At 41.7% G+C, this 16,378-nt stretch overlaps 1 protein-coding gene across 1 annotated transcript in view; it reads right to left on the bottom strand.

Moving 5' to 3' along the window:
- Positions 1 to 315: 315 nt before the first annotated feature.
- Lpl (lipoprotein lipase) overlaps positions 316 to 16,378 on the bottom strand; it is a 24,183-nt gene continuing 8,120 nt past the window's right edge. The window contains exons 2-10 of the mRNA XM_010624745.3: positions 16,041 to 16,204; positions 12,340 to 12,519; positions 11,035 to 11,146; positions 10,471 to 10,704; positions 8,672 to 8,914; positions 6,342 to 6,462; positions 4,665 to 4,847; positions 3,186 to 3,290; positions 316 to 1,253 (exon numbers count right to left, since the gene is read on the bottom strand). Of these exons, the coding sequence (XP_010623047.1) occupies position 1,253; positions 3,186 to 3,290; positions 4,665 to 4,847; positions 6,342 to 6,462; positions 8,672 to 8,914; positions 10,471 to 10,704; positions 11,035 to 11,146; positions 12,340 to 12,519; positions 16,041 to 16,204 (1,343 nt within the window). The 3' untranslated portion in view covers positions 316 to 1,252. The remainder of the gene's footprint in view (positions 1,254 to 3,185; positions 3,291 to 4,664; positions 4,848 to 6,341; positions 6,463 to 8,671; positions 8,915 to 10,470; positions 10,705 to 11,034; positions 11,147 to 12,339; positions 12,520 to 16,040; positions 16,205 to 16,378) is intronic.

Genomic DNA, 16,378 nt, shown 5'->3' with positions numbered 1-16,378 from the left:
AATCATGCTGAATGACAAGCTTCATTGTGGGGCTTCATATGTGAGTGTGTGTTCAGACACCCACACACCTTCACAGATTGGGTTCCCAGCAATAACCTCTGAGACATATGGCTTTGTCATTTTACATTAACATATAGAAAAGCATTCTGAAAATATGAGATCTAGCTTACAAATAATTGTTCACTCACTCTTGATTCGTTGTTAAAAACAATAACAACAGCCCTGATGGCACTTTGTGTGGCTACAGAAATCAAGGATTCTCTTCCTCATGTACAATGGTTGATAAGTATTGCTTATTGATAGACCCCAGGAACATTTTTCTTGCCTAAAATTTGTACTGTGCATGATGAAGATTTGAACTTGAACACATCCAAGCCAGAAATGAAGAGCTATGCTCAAACTATGACTGGGTCATGATCATGGTAAGCCTAAAACTAAATAGTTAAGTACCAGATGGTAAATGATTAGACAACTTGAAAAATCTGAAAATACAAGCATGATTAGTTTCTTTTTCCACTGCCCAAATTGTGTGTCAGCTGAGGATTGACAAATCCATTTTCAACATCTATCTAGAGAACATTGTTAAAATATAATATTAATACAAAGAACAAAAATAGGACAGGGAGATTAGGAAATAAAATCACCTGTAACTTTGTCATGATGCAAGTCAGGGGGCCAAAGCTCAGTACTTCACTGGCCTCATTCTCTCTCCCTCTCTCCCTGTCACCTCCTAGGTTAACTCCTGGGCCACCTTCCAGTGGCAGGAGAACCATTCTAAAAGATCAGACATTTTCACTGCCAAATAAATAGATCTGAAATGATCATGCTACAGAATACCATTTTCTATATTGTGACTTAAGGAGGCTTCCATCTCCAAAACCCAGCATTTAATTAAAATTGGCAGTTCTAACTAATTTTTGACCATAGCCAAACCAGCCACATGAAGAAGCTGTATTTTACTATTGGGCACAAACATTTTTTTCCCCTTAAAAGACAAAATGCAGCGACTACTATCTTTTAATGCTGGAGGATGTGCAATTTGGCCACTAGAGTCCTTGAATTGAATTAGTCAGTTTTTAGTATTTGAGATTGTCTTCTAATTTAACTAAGAAGGGTATAGCTGGGAGTAATGCTTAGGGAAATCAACTTTTAAACACCCAAAGCAATGGACATCGTTCATAAAATTCACTTTGTTTGCTTCATTCTTCACAGAGTTCATACGCCAGTCTTCTTTCTGTATACTCGCCCAGTGTCTGAGAAAAAAACAACAGAAGAAGGCAACTTAAGGTCTGCTTAGTGTTCTACAATCCCTTCCCCTCTCCACCACCTCAGAGCCAGAGTTAGAAGAACAGACCCAGGGAGATGCTGACAATGGATCAGAGGAAGTGGTAGGCCCCTGAGAAAAACATGCTAACATCTTTGTAGCCAAGGCTGAAGAAGGATATCAATTTCAGAGGACAGAGCCAAATGATTTCAAAAGTTACAGGGATTTCCTCCTTCCAAAATTTGCCTAAGGAAAGGCCTATTTCATTATTTTCTTGTGATATGAGATTTCTGAGGAGTTAGCAGAAGCTGCTAGAAAAGGGGTCTTTTGTTTCATTGATGTTTGGTCACAGTGGAAAGAAACCTCAGAATATTATTAGTCTGATTCACAATTACCTCCTAGTTAAGATGCATTTTTAATAAGGCTGCCTAAATACAGTAATTCTACAATTACACAAGGATGCATCATGAAACTTTCTCTGTTAGATTCTGGCAGTTTATATAAATAGTATCACCAGAGGTGTGTTATAAAAGAGCTGGAGTTATTTCCTGACTTGGGAGTCTTTGTTTTTACATTCACATATGGATTTAAATTGCAAATAGTTTGGGGAGAAGATGTGTGTGTGTTATTTGTGTATAACTTAAATGCTTTTTATAAATCTTAGGAGAGTCTCCTTCTAAGAACTGAAGCAAGTGTGAAATTGCCTCAGGTCTGTGATGAGTGAGACCCTTAGAAGAAAAGAGTCCATTTACGTAAAAATTGAATTATTCTGCCTGGCTCAATACCAGGAATACCTTTCATCTCAAATCAGTCAGATGACTTCAGCTTGCCATTCAAAGTGTATATATCATAATTCCATTTTTATAGAAGATGAAAAGCATGTAAATATTATATATGAAGTATGAACGAATCAAAGTATTAGTTGGAGTTGCCCACAAGTCATAGGATTATAGAATTGTTTAATCTATTTCTGTTAATCTACTCATAGAGAGCACGAATAAATTATATTATGAGGTAGAAATTTAAATAGAGATGTTCCACATTGGGTCTTTAATATCCATTTTCTCTATAGGCAATTCTTACTGTACTCTTGTCTACAAATGTAAGTAGGAGAAGTTAAAGCAAAAGCATTCGCTTTTTCTATTTCCAGATGACACCATGGCCAGTCTTTGCCATTGTCACTGGCTTGCATAGCACGACCTGATATTTCTCCTCTTTATACACGTAATCCATTAGCGCTTGGCACCTGGCATGGGGACCAGTAGTGGAATGCGAACGACATATCCTGAGGACTCAGGAGGGGATGGGGACAGTCACATGCTTGGTCTCCACTTAGAACTGACGTTGTGAAAAGATCCCACTGACAGCTGCTCTGGGGATTAGCCTTAAAGGTCAGGTAGAAATGAGCCAGCGGTTGTTCTGAGATAGAAAGGAGAAGACTCCTCCACACTCACATCCTGCTATCTCCCCATCTTTGGAGGTCTAGAGGGGGGGTTGGGGGGCCTGTCCCTTTGATTCTGTGACCTAGAGTCTGCCAGTGCTTGGAGAATCAGACTGTGTGGCTTCAGCTGATGCAATAAGATATTTTTATCCCTGGAAACATCCTGGGAAGTTGCCATACCTGTGGCAGCAAGTATCTACCCTGTGGCAGATGCTCTGCAGACATTATTTGCAATTGTAGGAGAGGTACAGGAATGGAAAAAACAAAAAGGAAGATCTGCTTTGAGAAGTAAAATAGATGCCAAATTGTTCACTAGGAATGAAGGCCAAGACAAAGAAAAGAAAGAGGTATCACAAAAAAGCAAATGGGCCTGGAGGTTCTGACCACAAGACTCAGCTCAGGACGCTGGCTATAGGTGAAGAGCAGAGCTGAGGCTGCCCTACTGCAGAGGCGCAGAGACCTCTGGTCTAAAATGCTTACCAGCCAGACTTCTTAATCAGAGATTTGTCGTGGCATTTCACGAACACCGCAGAGCCCTTGCCCTTCTGCAGTTTTGACACTTTCTCCCTGGAACAGAACATCATCCTGCAGGAGAAAAGAGATGTGAACATACCATGTAAAACAAGGAGAACAGGTGTTCTAAAATGTGCTGATCTGTCGGGGCTAAACAGGTGCTCCATAATCATGCTGGCAAATTGTGCTGGTGTTTCCAACATTTAACTCTGGCCACGTCTCAACCAGGGGGTTATCAGACAGCCTGGTTCAGTTCGGCAAATGAGCAGGCTAACCAATCTAGACAGGCAGGCAGACAGCTCGGAACCGCCTGAAAATCACCCACACTCGGACCAAGAGATGACACAAAAGCAGCTTCACCTCCTCTCTGTGTCCACATTAGTGAGACAGCAACTCAGCCTCCAACTTGTCCTGCTGGAGGTTGAAGGTTCTACACAGCTTTTCCACCTACCACATTTTTTTTTTTTTAGTATAAAAGCAAATGATGAAGGAGAAATAATTTCTCAATTCCAACTTAAGGAGTTATTTTTATGAATGATAATCTCCTACTACAGCGTGCCAAACCCCTGCACATTTAGTACATAAGTTTTAAATCCAAGGAGGCTGTCTGTGCCATCCATTTCACAGACACGTGGGACAGAGCTGAAGGGACAGGATGGAATTTTCTGAGTCCATTCTTCTTGAAGAGGTTGGTTTCAAGTCTTTAAGTGCTGAAGTTACATTTCTGACAATTGAGATTTTTAACATCTATCCTTGATCTAACTCCACATAACTGGGACCAATTCAAGGATTATATTTTCTTTCCTTCATTCTTTTTTTGTTCTCTGGTACTGGGGATCAAACTCAGGATCTTGCACTTGTAAGGCAGGCATGGTGCCACTGAGCTAAATCCAAAGCCCTATATTTTCTTTCTCTAAATGCACAGATCTTAAAGTTTCAGTGTCTCTAATCTAAAAATCTGAAATCCAAAATGTCCCCTAATGGAAAACTCCTTAAGCCCCAACATGGTATCACAAATGCAAAATGCCACACATGACTGCATAAGGGAGGCTCACGGCCAAAATACAGGCGCACTGGAAACGCTGGGTAAAACTGGCCCAGGCTAAGTGTGTAAGGTGTATGTGAGGCGTAAGTGAATTTCATGTTTAGACTTGGGTCACATCCCTAAGATACCTCATTATGTCTATGCAAATATTCCAATATATGAAACAAGTGAAAATCTGAAACACTGCTGGTCCCACGAATAAGGGACACCCAACCTGCATTTCTTCCCCAGTGTGATAATAAAAGAATAACCCTAAAACACAGTAAGTGTAATGATCCAGGTTAGGCAGTACTAACACAAGGCGTGCTAAAGTTTCACCTGAGTGGGAAACTTCCTGATATGCCATCCCTGAGCGAAAACATTAGCATCCCGAGTGAGTGGGCCAGGATCGGGGGACTCACTTCTTTTGCGTCTCTCCCGCCTTGATTCTGATCCTCTCGATGGTGAAGCTAGGTCTGCTCCACCAGTTTGACCAGTCAAAGTAGGAGTCGCTCTTCCACTTGAGCTTCAGCATCAGGAGCTCTCCGATGTCCACCTCTGTGTAGATCAGGAAGGAGTACGTCTTATTCGTGGACACTTCGGGCCTGAATAACAATTCCACGACTGGGGTTAATTTCGAAAATCAACTTCTCTTGCCTTTTCTGTCCCCCCAGGATGTAGTAAGTAGCTTTATTGTTTGGGAGATGGTTTTAAAATGCAAAAAATTGTCCAGCAAAATACTCGAGGTGAATGTCAAAGACATTTATTATATTGTAAAAATACCTCTGCCCCTTTGATGTCTTTCAGAATTTAGCCTAATAACATGAACTATGTAATACACTTCTTAAGAGAAACAATCCACTAGCTAAATACTGAGACATTTTTATTTACATGTGTTTCTCTTCATTTGGTACTAATATGTGAACATATCTCTACTTAATTACTATCAAAGTATACACACAATCCTTTATTTTTCTTTGTTCTCATCTTATGTTATCTTTTACTTTTTTGCCATGCTTTATCTAATTTTCCTTAGTTATAACTTTTAAAGACTACATAAAGACTTGATAAGCCACAATTATTCATTTAACATTTGTCTTAATTTTAGACATAACTTCTAATTTGTTCTATTATTTTTAAAAAATATCTATTGTGTGTGTGCATGTGTGTGTATGTGCGCATGTGTGTGTGTGTGTGTGTGTGTGTGTGTGTTACTGAGGCATGAACCCAGGGCCTTCACTCTGAGCTACATCCTTAGTCCATTTTATTTTGAGGCAAGATTTTTTTCCTAAGTCTGTAAGTGGCCCAGGCTGGGCTTAAACTTGCAGTCAATCCTTCTGCTTCATTCTCGCAGAGCGTTGGTGTTGACTACTTTTTAGGATAAATATTTTCTAACAAAGACTACTCCATTCCTTGTAGTTATATATTACATCTATGTAAAGTTACTGCCTTTCTCCCTTCCTTACTTGGAGGTTCTAGCAATGACTGAGAAACCTAGGGTGGTAAAGCGTACTGCCTCACTGGGTATTTTATCAACACTGGGTATTTTAGAGGATTTGTTCATTTAACAATTATCAAAGTATCTCAGAAAGTTGCCTTAAATTTGTATATCTTAGATCCATAGCAGGGGATAACATTTTGTCATGAGCATTTTACTTACATCTTCTATACTTATTATATTAACATCTTGTTATAATATTTTACTCTTTATATCTTCCATACTTATTATATTAACATATATTAACATAATGACTGTTACTTATTTTATTAATATAGATTAACATAATGATTGTTACTGGTACTTATAAAGTCAAACCTCTTGATGAAATTTAATAGCTTCATTTATTTCATTTGTGTAAAAGAAATAAGGAGTTCTAAACTGACAAAGGAAAAATATGGATGGTAAATGAAAATGAATTATCAGTTGGCAGAATGTTTTACGATACAGCAAAGACCTCAGTTTTGAAATTCCACCTTCTTAAATTACAGACTCATTTTCTAGGTGTCCAAGTCCACTTCTGTTTCTCAGTCTCAGGGATTTGGCAGGAAGCAGGCCCATGGCCAACCCACACACCACAGGTGCACCCCAGGGGACTCACAGGGTGAAGGCGATGCTCTCACTCTCTGCCACTGTGCCATACAGAGAGATCTCGAAGGCCTGGTTGGTCTGAGTGTTACTTTCAGTCCCAGAAAAGTGAATCTTTACTTGGTAATGAAAGACTAGAGGGGAGGAAATCGGAACACAGGCTGATTAGTCTTCATGGAAACATTCAGTCCCCAAACAATCAGGCACTTCAGACTCAAAGAACATATCCCTCTAGCACCCAAACAGGAAATAAAGGTCTTGAATGTTACTCTCTTTCAGAAAAAATGTGGCTGTAGTAGATGGGAAACCCAAGTGTATCTGAACTTCCAGGCAGTTCCAGACTGCAGTAGTAGGGAAGGCAAGTCAAAAGCCCCAACTCCAGTGATGCTCGCTCCATGACTGCCACCTACCCTGGCCATCTTCTTAGCATCTGCACCAAGCCCATTTGACATTTCCTACTGCGTCACTGTGAGAGACCATACTTGTGCTGCTTCTCATTTCGTGATTATCTCCACACGCCCTTCCCTGCCACTTCCTACAGTTCAGAGGATCATGTCCACCCTCTTTATTCCTCCATCTCTAGCACAGGAAGACACCCATGGCTTGCGACGAAGCTCATTTCACTGACTCAGCTAGTGAGGCCATGAGGACTGTCTTGAGAGCCAGTTTCCAAAGAGGTCTGGTTTAGGGAGAGCCCATGGAACGAGAAACTTGAACTTCTGCATCTCTTCTCTGCCTCCCTCCAGCTCTACTCCAAACCCTGAGCAAATAGCCCTGGGGAGAAGTTACAAAGATAGGAAGGCAGCAGCCTAAACAAAGCTACTACGATGGGGAAAATTGCTATGCTGCTTTTTTTTCTTTTGTACTAATATTTGGGTCAGTTTTGGTCATTCTTTTCTTATTTGTGCTGTTGTCTATTAAATATGCTTTCTTTTAGGCTGGGGAACAGATTTCTTCACAGGAATGCTTTACAGTGGTACAAACTATATTTTAATGCTGTTTTGAAATGTATTCTTGTGAAACAAATTTCACTATATTTTGTCTTGGAGCTTTTGATAACAATCTCTATTTTATTTGGCTACATTTCTTTTTGTAATAAAAATAACTAGCAAAAACAAACAGAAAAAAAAAACAACTAAATGTCCTCAGCTACTAAAAGGTAAAGCAAAATCAAGTTTAGGATTAAACAGAGCTCTCGGAGCCAGGGATGTCTGCCTCACAAGCACAAGGTCCTGAGTTCAATCTCCAGTACAAAACAAATAAACAAACAAGCATAAAAACCGCACAGAAAAAGTCTTAAACAGAGTTGTTGCTAGCAGCACACAGACCACGGCAGGAGAGGCTCGGAGTGCCAGGGGACAGGGGACGCTGACAGCCCTGAGCAGAGGTGTGAGGTGCAGGATGAGGGAGCCCCCTCCACGCCTCACACACGTACGCCCTCATTCTGAAGAGAGAGTGAAACTGAGGGTTTCCTCACTGCCTAAAGGACAGATGCTCCAATTTCTATGCCACCAAATGCACTGTATTCCACAGAGTCCAACAAAGCGCCTTGCAAGCTGACACAGATGGCCGATATATTTTATTCTAGGAAACTGTTCTTTAATATCTGCCCCTCCCTCAGGCTCCACAGAAGCCAGCCTTTCTAAGACTATTCATCTCATTATTCCCACTCCAGTTTCTCCTCCATTCCTTCAGGTCTTGTTCTAAGGTAGAGGGTAAGCTTGAAATTCAAGAGAAACGAGTTCATGGCAAAATGGACATATCTTTACAGGTTTGCTGTATTCTTGCCTCTCAGGTACAGTTAAATTTTTTAATACAGATGGTTTTTTGCTTTCCTGTAAAGCGAACTTTGGAAGTGGCAAACTTTCTGAAAAGGGCCAAAGATTTAATATTCCAGGCTCTATGAGCCATATCCTTTTAGTCTCAACTGCTCAGCCTCTCCCCTGGTGGGATGAAGGGAGCCTTAGATAGCACGGAAGTGAATGCGAGAGGCCATTTTCTTAGAAACTTCATTTGTAAAAGCAGGTGGTAGGCTGGATTTGGCCCAAGGGAAATGATTTTCTGACTTCAGGGTGCTGTTCCAAATTAGCTGTGAGCCCAGTACAGACTGGCTAGCTCATGTAATGTTTAAAGTTACAGAGGAGGGTAGCAAGTGAGGCGGGAGCCTGACTGACAATGAGAAATAACGAGTATCACCAAAACAGACCAATGCCACAGAAACGCAAGTGAGGACTCAGGGTTTAGTGACATCCTTTCTCCGTCTCTCTTCCAGGGCGGACAGTGCACATCATGCAGTAGGCATGATCAAAACAGGACTCCCTGGCTGTCCTTTCTCCAGCCTACCTTTGTAGGGCATCTGAGAACGAGTCTTCAGGTACATCTTGCTGCTTCTTTTGGCTCTGACCTTGTTGATCTCATAGCCCAAGTTGTTGCACCGGTTCTTCCTGCAACTCAGGCAGAGCCCTTTGTCAAAGGCTTCTCTGGAGTTGCACCTGTAGGCCTTACTTGGGTTCTCCTCATTCAACAGGGAGTCAATGAAGAGATGAATGGAGCGCTCATGGGAGCACTTCACTAGTTGGTCCACATCTGGGGCAAGAGAGGCACAAAAGGAATTTTAGTTCTGCAGCAGTCATGATGGATGCATCATTTTGCGCGTCTAAAATAGGGCAGATATGGCATTAGAATGAAACGACCCCAGACTCTGCTTTTGTGCAACTCAGAATATAGATCTGATTTAGGAGGTAGTCCTGTTGGCAGCTGCTCACCTACCTCCAAGACTGTCAAAGCTGCAAGTTCGCAGGGAACTTTTGACTTTTCTTCTATGAGTGGGTTTATGAAACAGCAGGGTAAAAGGTAGTTCCCGCGGTTTATCATATTCCCCTCTTTTATACTGAAAATGATGAACAGTCATAGGTATTTCTAGAAACCTACTGCTAGAAACCACATTGTAAAGGGCACAGTTGTTAAATGGATAGTGCTTTATCACACACATGGGCAATTGAGGGTTATGCCCTCTTAATGTATTTTTTACATCAAATGAATTTTAGAAATAATCAGCAATGTCTTCATAATGGGTTTATTGCCTTAAACTTTTATAACACTTAAAAACAGAGCTCTAAGTTCTCTAATATGTGCAAAACTACTGTGTATACTGACCCCAGGAAGGGTGCAGTGCCCATAGATCTGCAAAGGACCCTTAAAAATCATAAATTTGCCACAAGCTAACATGATCATTTGAACCAAATATTAAGTTAACATTAAATTATTTACCTTCTAAAAATTGTAGGAGATTTATTGTAAGGAGTAGTGATATCTTTATGACTTACTTCTCTCTTAAAAAAGACTAAAAAAGTTTTGGACTAATTAACATCTCCTACTTATTCAGAAAAATTCATTTTTTTCTCTAATTGTGTCTATTGGTACTTTTTAGGTATACAGTACAGTTACATTCATTACTGGGATCTTGTACCTTTACATGACAGGTCTTGGTTCTCATTTTTTCCCCTTGTCCCTGCCCTCCCTTCACCCCCTCCTGACCTCCCCATTTACAAACACTTTATTTCCATTTTTTTCATTTTCTCCTATTTTTTTCTTTTCCCTTATTACCTTTCCCCTACCCTTATTACCCATCGCACTTTCCCTACACCTTTAGCTCTTTTCTTCCTATTTCTCATTGTCAATTATATCATTAGGATCTTACGTACTATTATAGTTTCAGAAAAACTCATATTCACTCCATTAGCTTTGCAAATATATCTGAATTATGAAAACACATAGCCAGATAACACTGTACAATGCTATGACAGAGGCCAGCAGAGCTTTCTGGTATTGAATGTAGTCTACAGTACAACAAACAGAAGGTCAGTTGGCTGGCTGGCAAGGAATTATGCTGAATATAGTAGAATGCTTCAGAAACATACTTTGTACAAACATGTATAATTATAGACCGTTTTTTCCCCTGAGTGCTAAGGATGGAAAACCAGGGCCTTTTCCATGCCAGGCAAGTGTTCTAGCATTGAGCTACAGCCCCACTCTCAGATGCATGTATTAAAAAAACATCCTTTGAGGGTAGTAGGTAGGACTCTAGGTCAATAAGGCTTAAGAACAAAACCACATTTCACTGACTTCTAAGTCACATTTACCTCCAAGGCCCCTCTCGGCAATCACACGGATAGCTTCCCCGATGTTGCAACCCGGCTGAAAAGTGCCTCCATTGGGGTAGATGTCAACGTGCCCCACTGGTTTCTGGATTCCAATGCTTCGGCCTGGTGACCCCCTGGTGAATGTGTGTAAGACATCTACAAAATTCGCATCATCAGGAGAAAGGCGACTGGGAGCTTCTGCATTCTCAAAGTTGGGGCCGGCTGGATCCAGGCCTTGATGGGGAAAACACACACACACAGATTTTACTTTCTGATGTGAGAAGTGACAAATTATGTGCAACCCCACTACCACAGCATGCAGCAGAGGGAGGAGGGGAACACTTTTCAGAGAACACGCGGGCATTCTGAGCTTAATTCTGCTCTTCTCCTGAGCCAACACTGGCGAGCTCAGGGGAGCAGGAACCTGTATCTTATTCCATGAGAGGTAATCCTGCCAGGCACATGCCCCAGAAGGACACCACATACGTTACTCAGATTCTCTCTCAGAATATTGGCTGCCTGGACTCCTGGGAAAAGATGAACGAAAGTGCCCCTCTCTCTCACCCGTAATTCTGTGGACCTTCTTATTGGTCCGACTCCCAGCAATGCCAGCAGCATGGGCTCCGAGGCTATATCCCAAGAGATGAACTTTGTCTACAGGGTAGTTAAATTCATCCTTTGGAAGAAAAAATATAAAAGTTTTAATAGTGCATTCTCAAAGATCAAAGTGAAAAGAAATAAAATGAATATACACATTGTTTTCCAAAGTATGCATACTATAATAAATTAATTTTCTTCAATGTTATATTACAGACACATACTCTCTAGTGTTGAGTTTTCTCTTTAACTACAGATTTTCATACATCTGAAATTATGCACACATATAAAAGTATATGCAGTAGATCAAAATTCACAGGTGCACATATAGTGTGTGTGTGTGTGTATTACCTTTAACCTATTTTCCCCTAGTCTAAATACCCTGCAACACTTTATTCTTTCAAGTTAACCAAGTAATGACTTATAATCAGAAAATTTAACAGTGAGAAGAGATCAGAGACACATTGAGTCCAGGCCCACCATTCAACAGGTAAGCAGCATAGGCCTAAGGACATGATCTAATTTTTCCCAAGTTCACTAACCTGATTAGAAGAAAAGAACTTTTGTCGTTTGATGGTTTGCCCAATAAACACGGCTTATAATTTTTACCCCCAATGATCTCACTTATATCATTTGTCCTTGACAAAATGTTAGCTTCCTTTCACCCTCAAGTAACTTTCACAAGTAATTTTCAGGGCATGATCCACAAAAGCTGGCGGGCGGGCCTCTGCAGGTGGGTAAACCCTGGGCTAAGTCTGAGCTCTGAGCCTTGAGCCATCTTGTAGCCCATACACCACCCCAGCTATTAACCTCCCAGCTCAATTCCATCACTCCCGTAAACCACGGGGCTGGACCATATATATCTGAACAAAAATCTGGATCCTTAATCCAACTAAGAAATAACTATTGCTGATATTTCAATCAGAGGTTGGCATTCTAACAGGAGGCAAAGCAAGACACAATTTCCATGTGCCAGCCAACTGGTGGGGAAGGACGTGGCTGAACACACCGACTTCCCTGTGCCCACTTGGTGGTCTCAGCAGATCTATTCACTGAAAACATCAGACAGGGCAGGGCAGAAACTAGTTATTGGCATAGCAGTCTTCTCATTATTATCATGATGCTGTTTTCGGCCAAAAAATAATGCATCCCAAAGATTTGGATTGCCCCAGAAAATATCTACATTGAAGGACCAGGGAGAAAGACCAGGCATTTTCTATCTCTAGCCAAGAACTCTGTTCGGGATACGCAGGCTCCTTCCCCAGGTCTTACCTCCATCCAGTTGATAAACCTGGCTACATCTTCTCCCACCAGCTTCGTGTAGCCGGCAGACACCGGATAGTGCTGCTGGGCCCGCAACAGCCAGTCCACCACGATGACATTGGAATCTGGTTCCCTCTTGTACAGGGCAGCTACAAGTTTCGGTACCCAACTCTCATACATTCCTGTCACCTGAAGAGGTTGATACATAACTTCTTAAAAGAGCCACCTACAACTTGCTAGACACGATCTCTCAATACATCTACACGAAATGACAAAAGTGAACTTCCAGGAAAGCTCACTGGCTCAGGCAGAAAGGCCAAACCCCAAAGCATGTTCAGCTTGTGCCTTCACAGGTAAATCTGAGTATGCAAAAGGGATGCGCTGAGCTCAGGGACTGCAGATTGGGTTTATTACACTTTCAGTCTTAATCATGTTTTTTTTATACACTCAGTAAAGCTTTAATAATTCATACTATCAGAAGGAAAGATCAGCCTGAATTAATCAAAATTTTAGAGTAGAATTGCAGGCTATTTTTAAAGAAATTCAGTTTAATTGCTTTCGGTTAGGCTAAGTGTTTCCGAACAGCTGTTTTGGGAGATGTAAACATGCTGTTTTTAAAATAAATAATCATTTTTTTCCTATGAAGAGTAGCCACAGTAATGGTTACTTGACAATGTACTAAAATGGACAAAGAAGGTTCTAAAATTCAGGTTTAAGATTGTTAATACGAGACCTGTAACACCCAAGTCATATTGAGCATAAGTCCAATAAGAAAATAGGAGTCTTAGGTTCACAACCATAAGGAACTTCACTTGGAACCTTGACCTCACGTGGTGGGTTCTTTCATATTAGTCCTTTTTTTTATCCTCTATTAGCTAGACTCGAACAACCAAAACATTAGCTCCAGCTTCACTCTTGACACTCAATGCACTGCATCATGTTTCACCACTTTGCTGTGTGCTGTGGTGGAGATATCAGGAGGTGCTGAGTCCAGTCCCATGGCTTCCATTGATTATTTCTGTTAACCACTGTCACTACTTCCCCGGGCAACCAATAGACAAAGGGTTTAGTCTCAGACGATCTCCAAGTTCCCCTCCACTTCATAAATTTCTGTCTGTGGCCGTTCTGGTTCCCAAACTACCAGCAGTAAAAAATGCCAGCTCTCTAGCTATTTTAAGCATGGAGAGAAAACAAAGATGAAAAAGTATAAAGGTGATGTTAGTCCACTAGGAGTTTAGGTAAGCCTCCTTTGAACAATCTCAGGGAGACTGTTTCAGGTCCAAGTGCAGAGTGGGTCTTTGCAGGAACCAGCTGGACACACACTGGGGGCAAAACCCTGAGAAAACGGTCCTGCTCCACCCCCTTGCCCCTTTCCTGGCTAGGGTGCTTCCCACTCCTTGCAGCTAGCTGCCTTTCCAGACTGAGGGAGATGAGGTCATTTCTGCAGAATGCATATTAACTGTGCCTTGTCTCAGCCACCCTGGGGGCCTCCCACTTCACAGAGAACCCTGTGCTTCTAGCAAGTAAACCCAAGCAAGCGAAGCTGCAGTTACGGCTGTGTCTGAGCTGTGTTTTGGGATTCGACGTATACAAGCACAACATTCTTGGATATCCTCACCTCACTCAGCCTGTGCCCTCCTGTGACCCAACAGCTCATCGCAGATAAGGCAGGAAAGTCCTGTTTGCTCCAGGCCTCTTTGCAAAATATTTTTACATTATCAGTGTTTCCAAGTTAGGCAGTAGGTAAAAGGGCAAGTAATCTGATTTACTCCCACAGGAGGTGATACTTTTATTAATTAGTTAGCAACTAACCTAATCACTCCTCTCTGTCTTTTTGATTCAAGATAAAATCCAGATAAAAGTAACCCCAAACAAAGGACGTGAAAACTCCAAGTACCTACTCCCCTCAACTTAGAGAAAGTATTATTTAGGTGTTTCTACTGAAGTGGATCAGATCAGTACCACTTTTAGAAATTGTTGCCTGTCCAGTCAGGCATGTCACTGTCCCGAAGCCCTCCCAGCCTCCTGTACAGCACCCACTGGCAAGTTTGCTGACATAAGCCAAGATCAGCGTGTCTGGCTCTGTTATCATCACAGACCAAACAGCTCTGGGTGATAAGGAAACTCCGTCCCCTGGCCAGAAGCCTGGAGTCTGAGCCCAGCCAGAGCCCGGCCACTCAGAACATCAGGACACAGGATGTGAAGAATGTCAGCAGGCTGAGTGGGGCCATGGCACCAGGTACAGGAGCTGGAACTGTGTGGGCGCTGGCTCCTCATGTCATCTTAGTGTGAGACGAAAACATTTTTCAAATATCCCTAAGGAGATGTCTGGGAGTATTCAGTTTATTCCTACTGCAGAAATGTTTTTATTAAGCTGACACTTTTTTAAAAAGTGTTAAATACCACATGGCATATGCAGCCAAAATGCTTCTGAGAACAGCAGACTCTTTAGTTCTATCTAAACCTCTTCAAATATGAAAAGATTAATGTTAGGAATTTAAATTTTGTCATAAGCTATGTAATTTATTATACTAACTCCAGTAAAGTGAGCTATTTAACAAAATAAGCATCTGTGTAAATTATATTAATAGCTGCCTTTATCTCCATAAAAATTATAGCAATTATTCTATAATATCAATAACAGACACTTTAGTATTGTAGGAAAACAAATCAGGAATACAAGCATATATGTATATGCATGTATATGCTAATTCTCATTAGAATTTAGTGCCTATGAAAATATTCACAAGCTTTGACATAATATATCATTAACAGTCTATTTTCTAAATCCTTTTCTTCTCTTCATTTTTATTTTTTATTTTTTTTTACCATAGTGGGGATCGAACCTAGGGCCTCATGCACACACCGCAAGTGTTCTACCCCCGATCTATATCCCCAGTCCTTTATTAAAATTTAATTTTGACAAGATCTCACTGAATTGCCCAGGTTGACCTCCAACTTAGGATCCTTCTGCCTCAGCCTCCCGAGTAGATGGGATTACAAGCATGCGCTACCACACCTGGCTATAAATCCTTATTAACAAACAATACAATCTGCTCCCTAGGGATTAAAAACATTAAAAGCCAACTAAAGCATTCAAGTAAGAACTACACCAGGTAAGGTGATTACGTGGCATACTTAGAGAGGAGTGCTTTATAACTATTTCAAACAAGTAGATTGTACTACGCTTCCCAAACACCTGGCATGGCAGTTTCCTGGCCAGCCCTCTTCCTCCTCCAGACAGGCCCCCTAAAGTTTAAACTGGAGACCACTGGACGTGTGGGGATCTTAGGGAAATTTGCCCAAGCTCTTTGGTGAAGCAGCACGAAAACCCACGCTCCTTCCTCTGCTCCAGCCTCCGCTCACTCCCACAGGCGAGTTTCTTCAGGAAAGGACTTTCTGCTCTGTGTGAGGCGAGTTGGGGATCACGTCACCCTGCACTCACTCCCCACAGCTGTACCCTACATTTGCCTCTGCACCCAAGCAGCGTCTCCCGTCTCACTTCACAGGAAGGCTGCTGTGGCGAAATAAACACAGGCATCATCCCAAGGAGGTATTCATGAACCTGTGATACCAGATTCCACCCTGGCCCCTAGTTGTCTTTATTCATCAGAGAGCAGGCAGATACGTGGGCTGTAGACCCACCGCTGGGTCCCCAATATTAGGGCCTGGTGGACCCTCATCCGTGCCTTCCCACAGAGCCGCCTTACCGACCAGCCATGGATCACCACGAAGGTTTTGCTGCTGTGGTTGAAGTGGCAGTTAGCTACAGATTCTGTCACTCCAGGAATGAGGTGGCACGTGTCCTCGGCTGTGTCCTCAGGGGTCCTTAGGGCAAATTTACTTTCGATGTCCATAAAATCTTTTCCTCCTACTGGAAAAGGGAGAATTGGATTGGTGGTTAGCTGGAGGGTTGTTTTTATTTACTGGAATGGTATGTTTTAGGTTCACAAGTACCCACTCAGAATGCTATATTTGTTTCTGCTCTCTCTCTCTCTCTCTCTCTCTCTGTGTGTGTGTGTGTGTGTGTGTGTGTGTGTGTGTGTGT

Source organism: Fukomys damarensis, unplaced genomic scaffold, assembly GCF_012274545.1.
Source record: "Fukomys damarensis isolate Sample0158 unplaced genomic scaffold, DMR_v1.0_HiC HiC_scaffold_18, whole genome shotgun sequence".
Lineage (NCBI taxonomy): Eukaryota > Metazoa > Chordata > Mammalia > Rodentia > Bathyergidae > Fukomys > Fukomys damarensis.
Note: the sequence above shows the minus strand (reverse complement) of the source record. Positions and strands in the feature narration are given on the sequence as shown.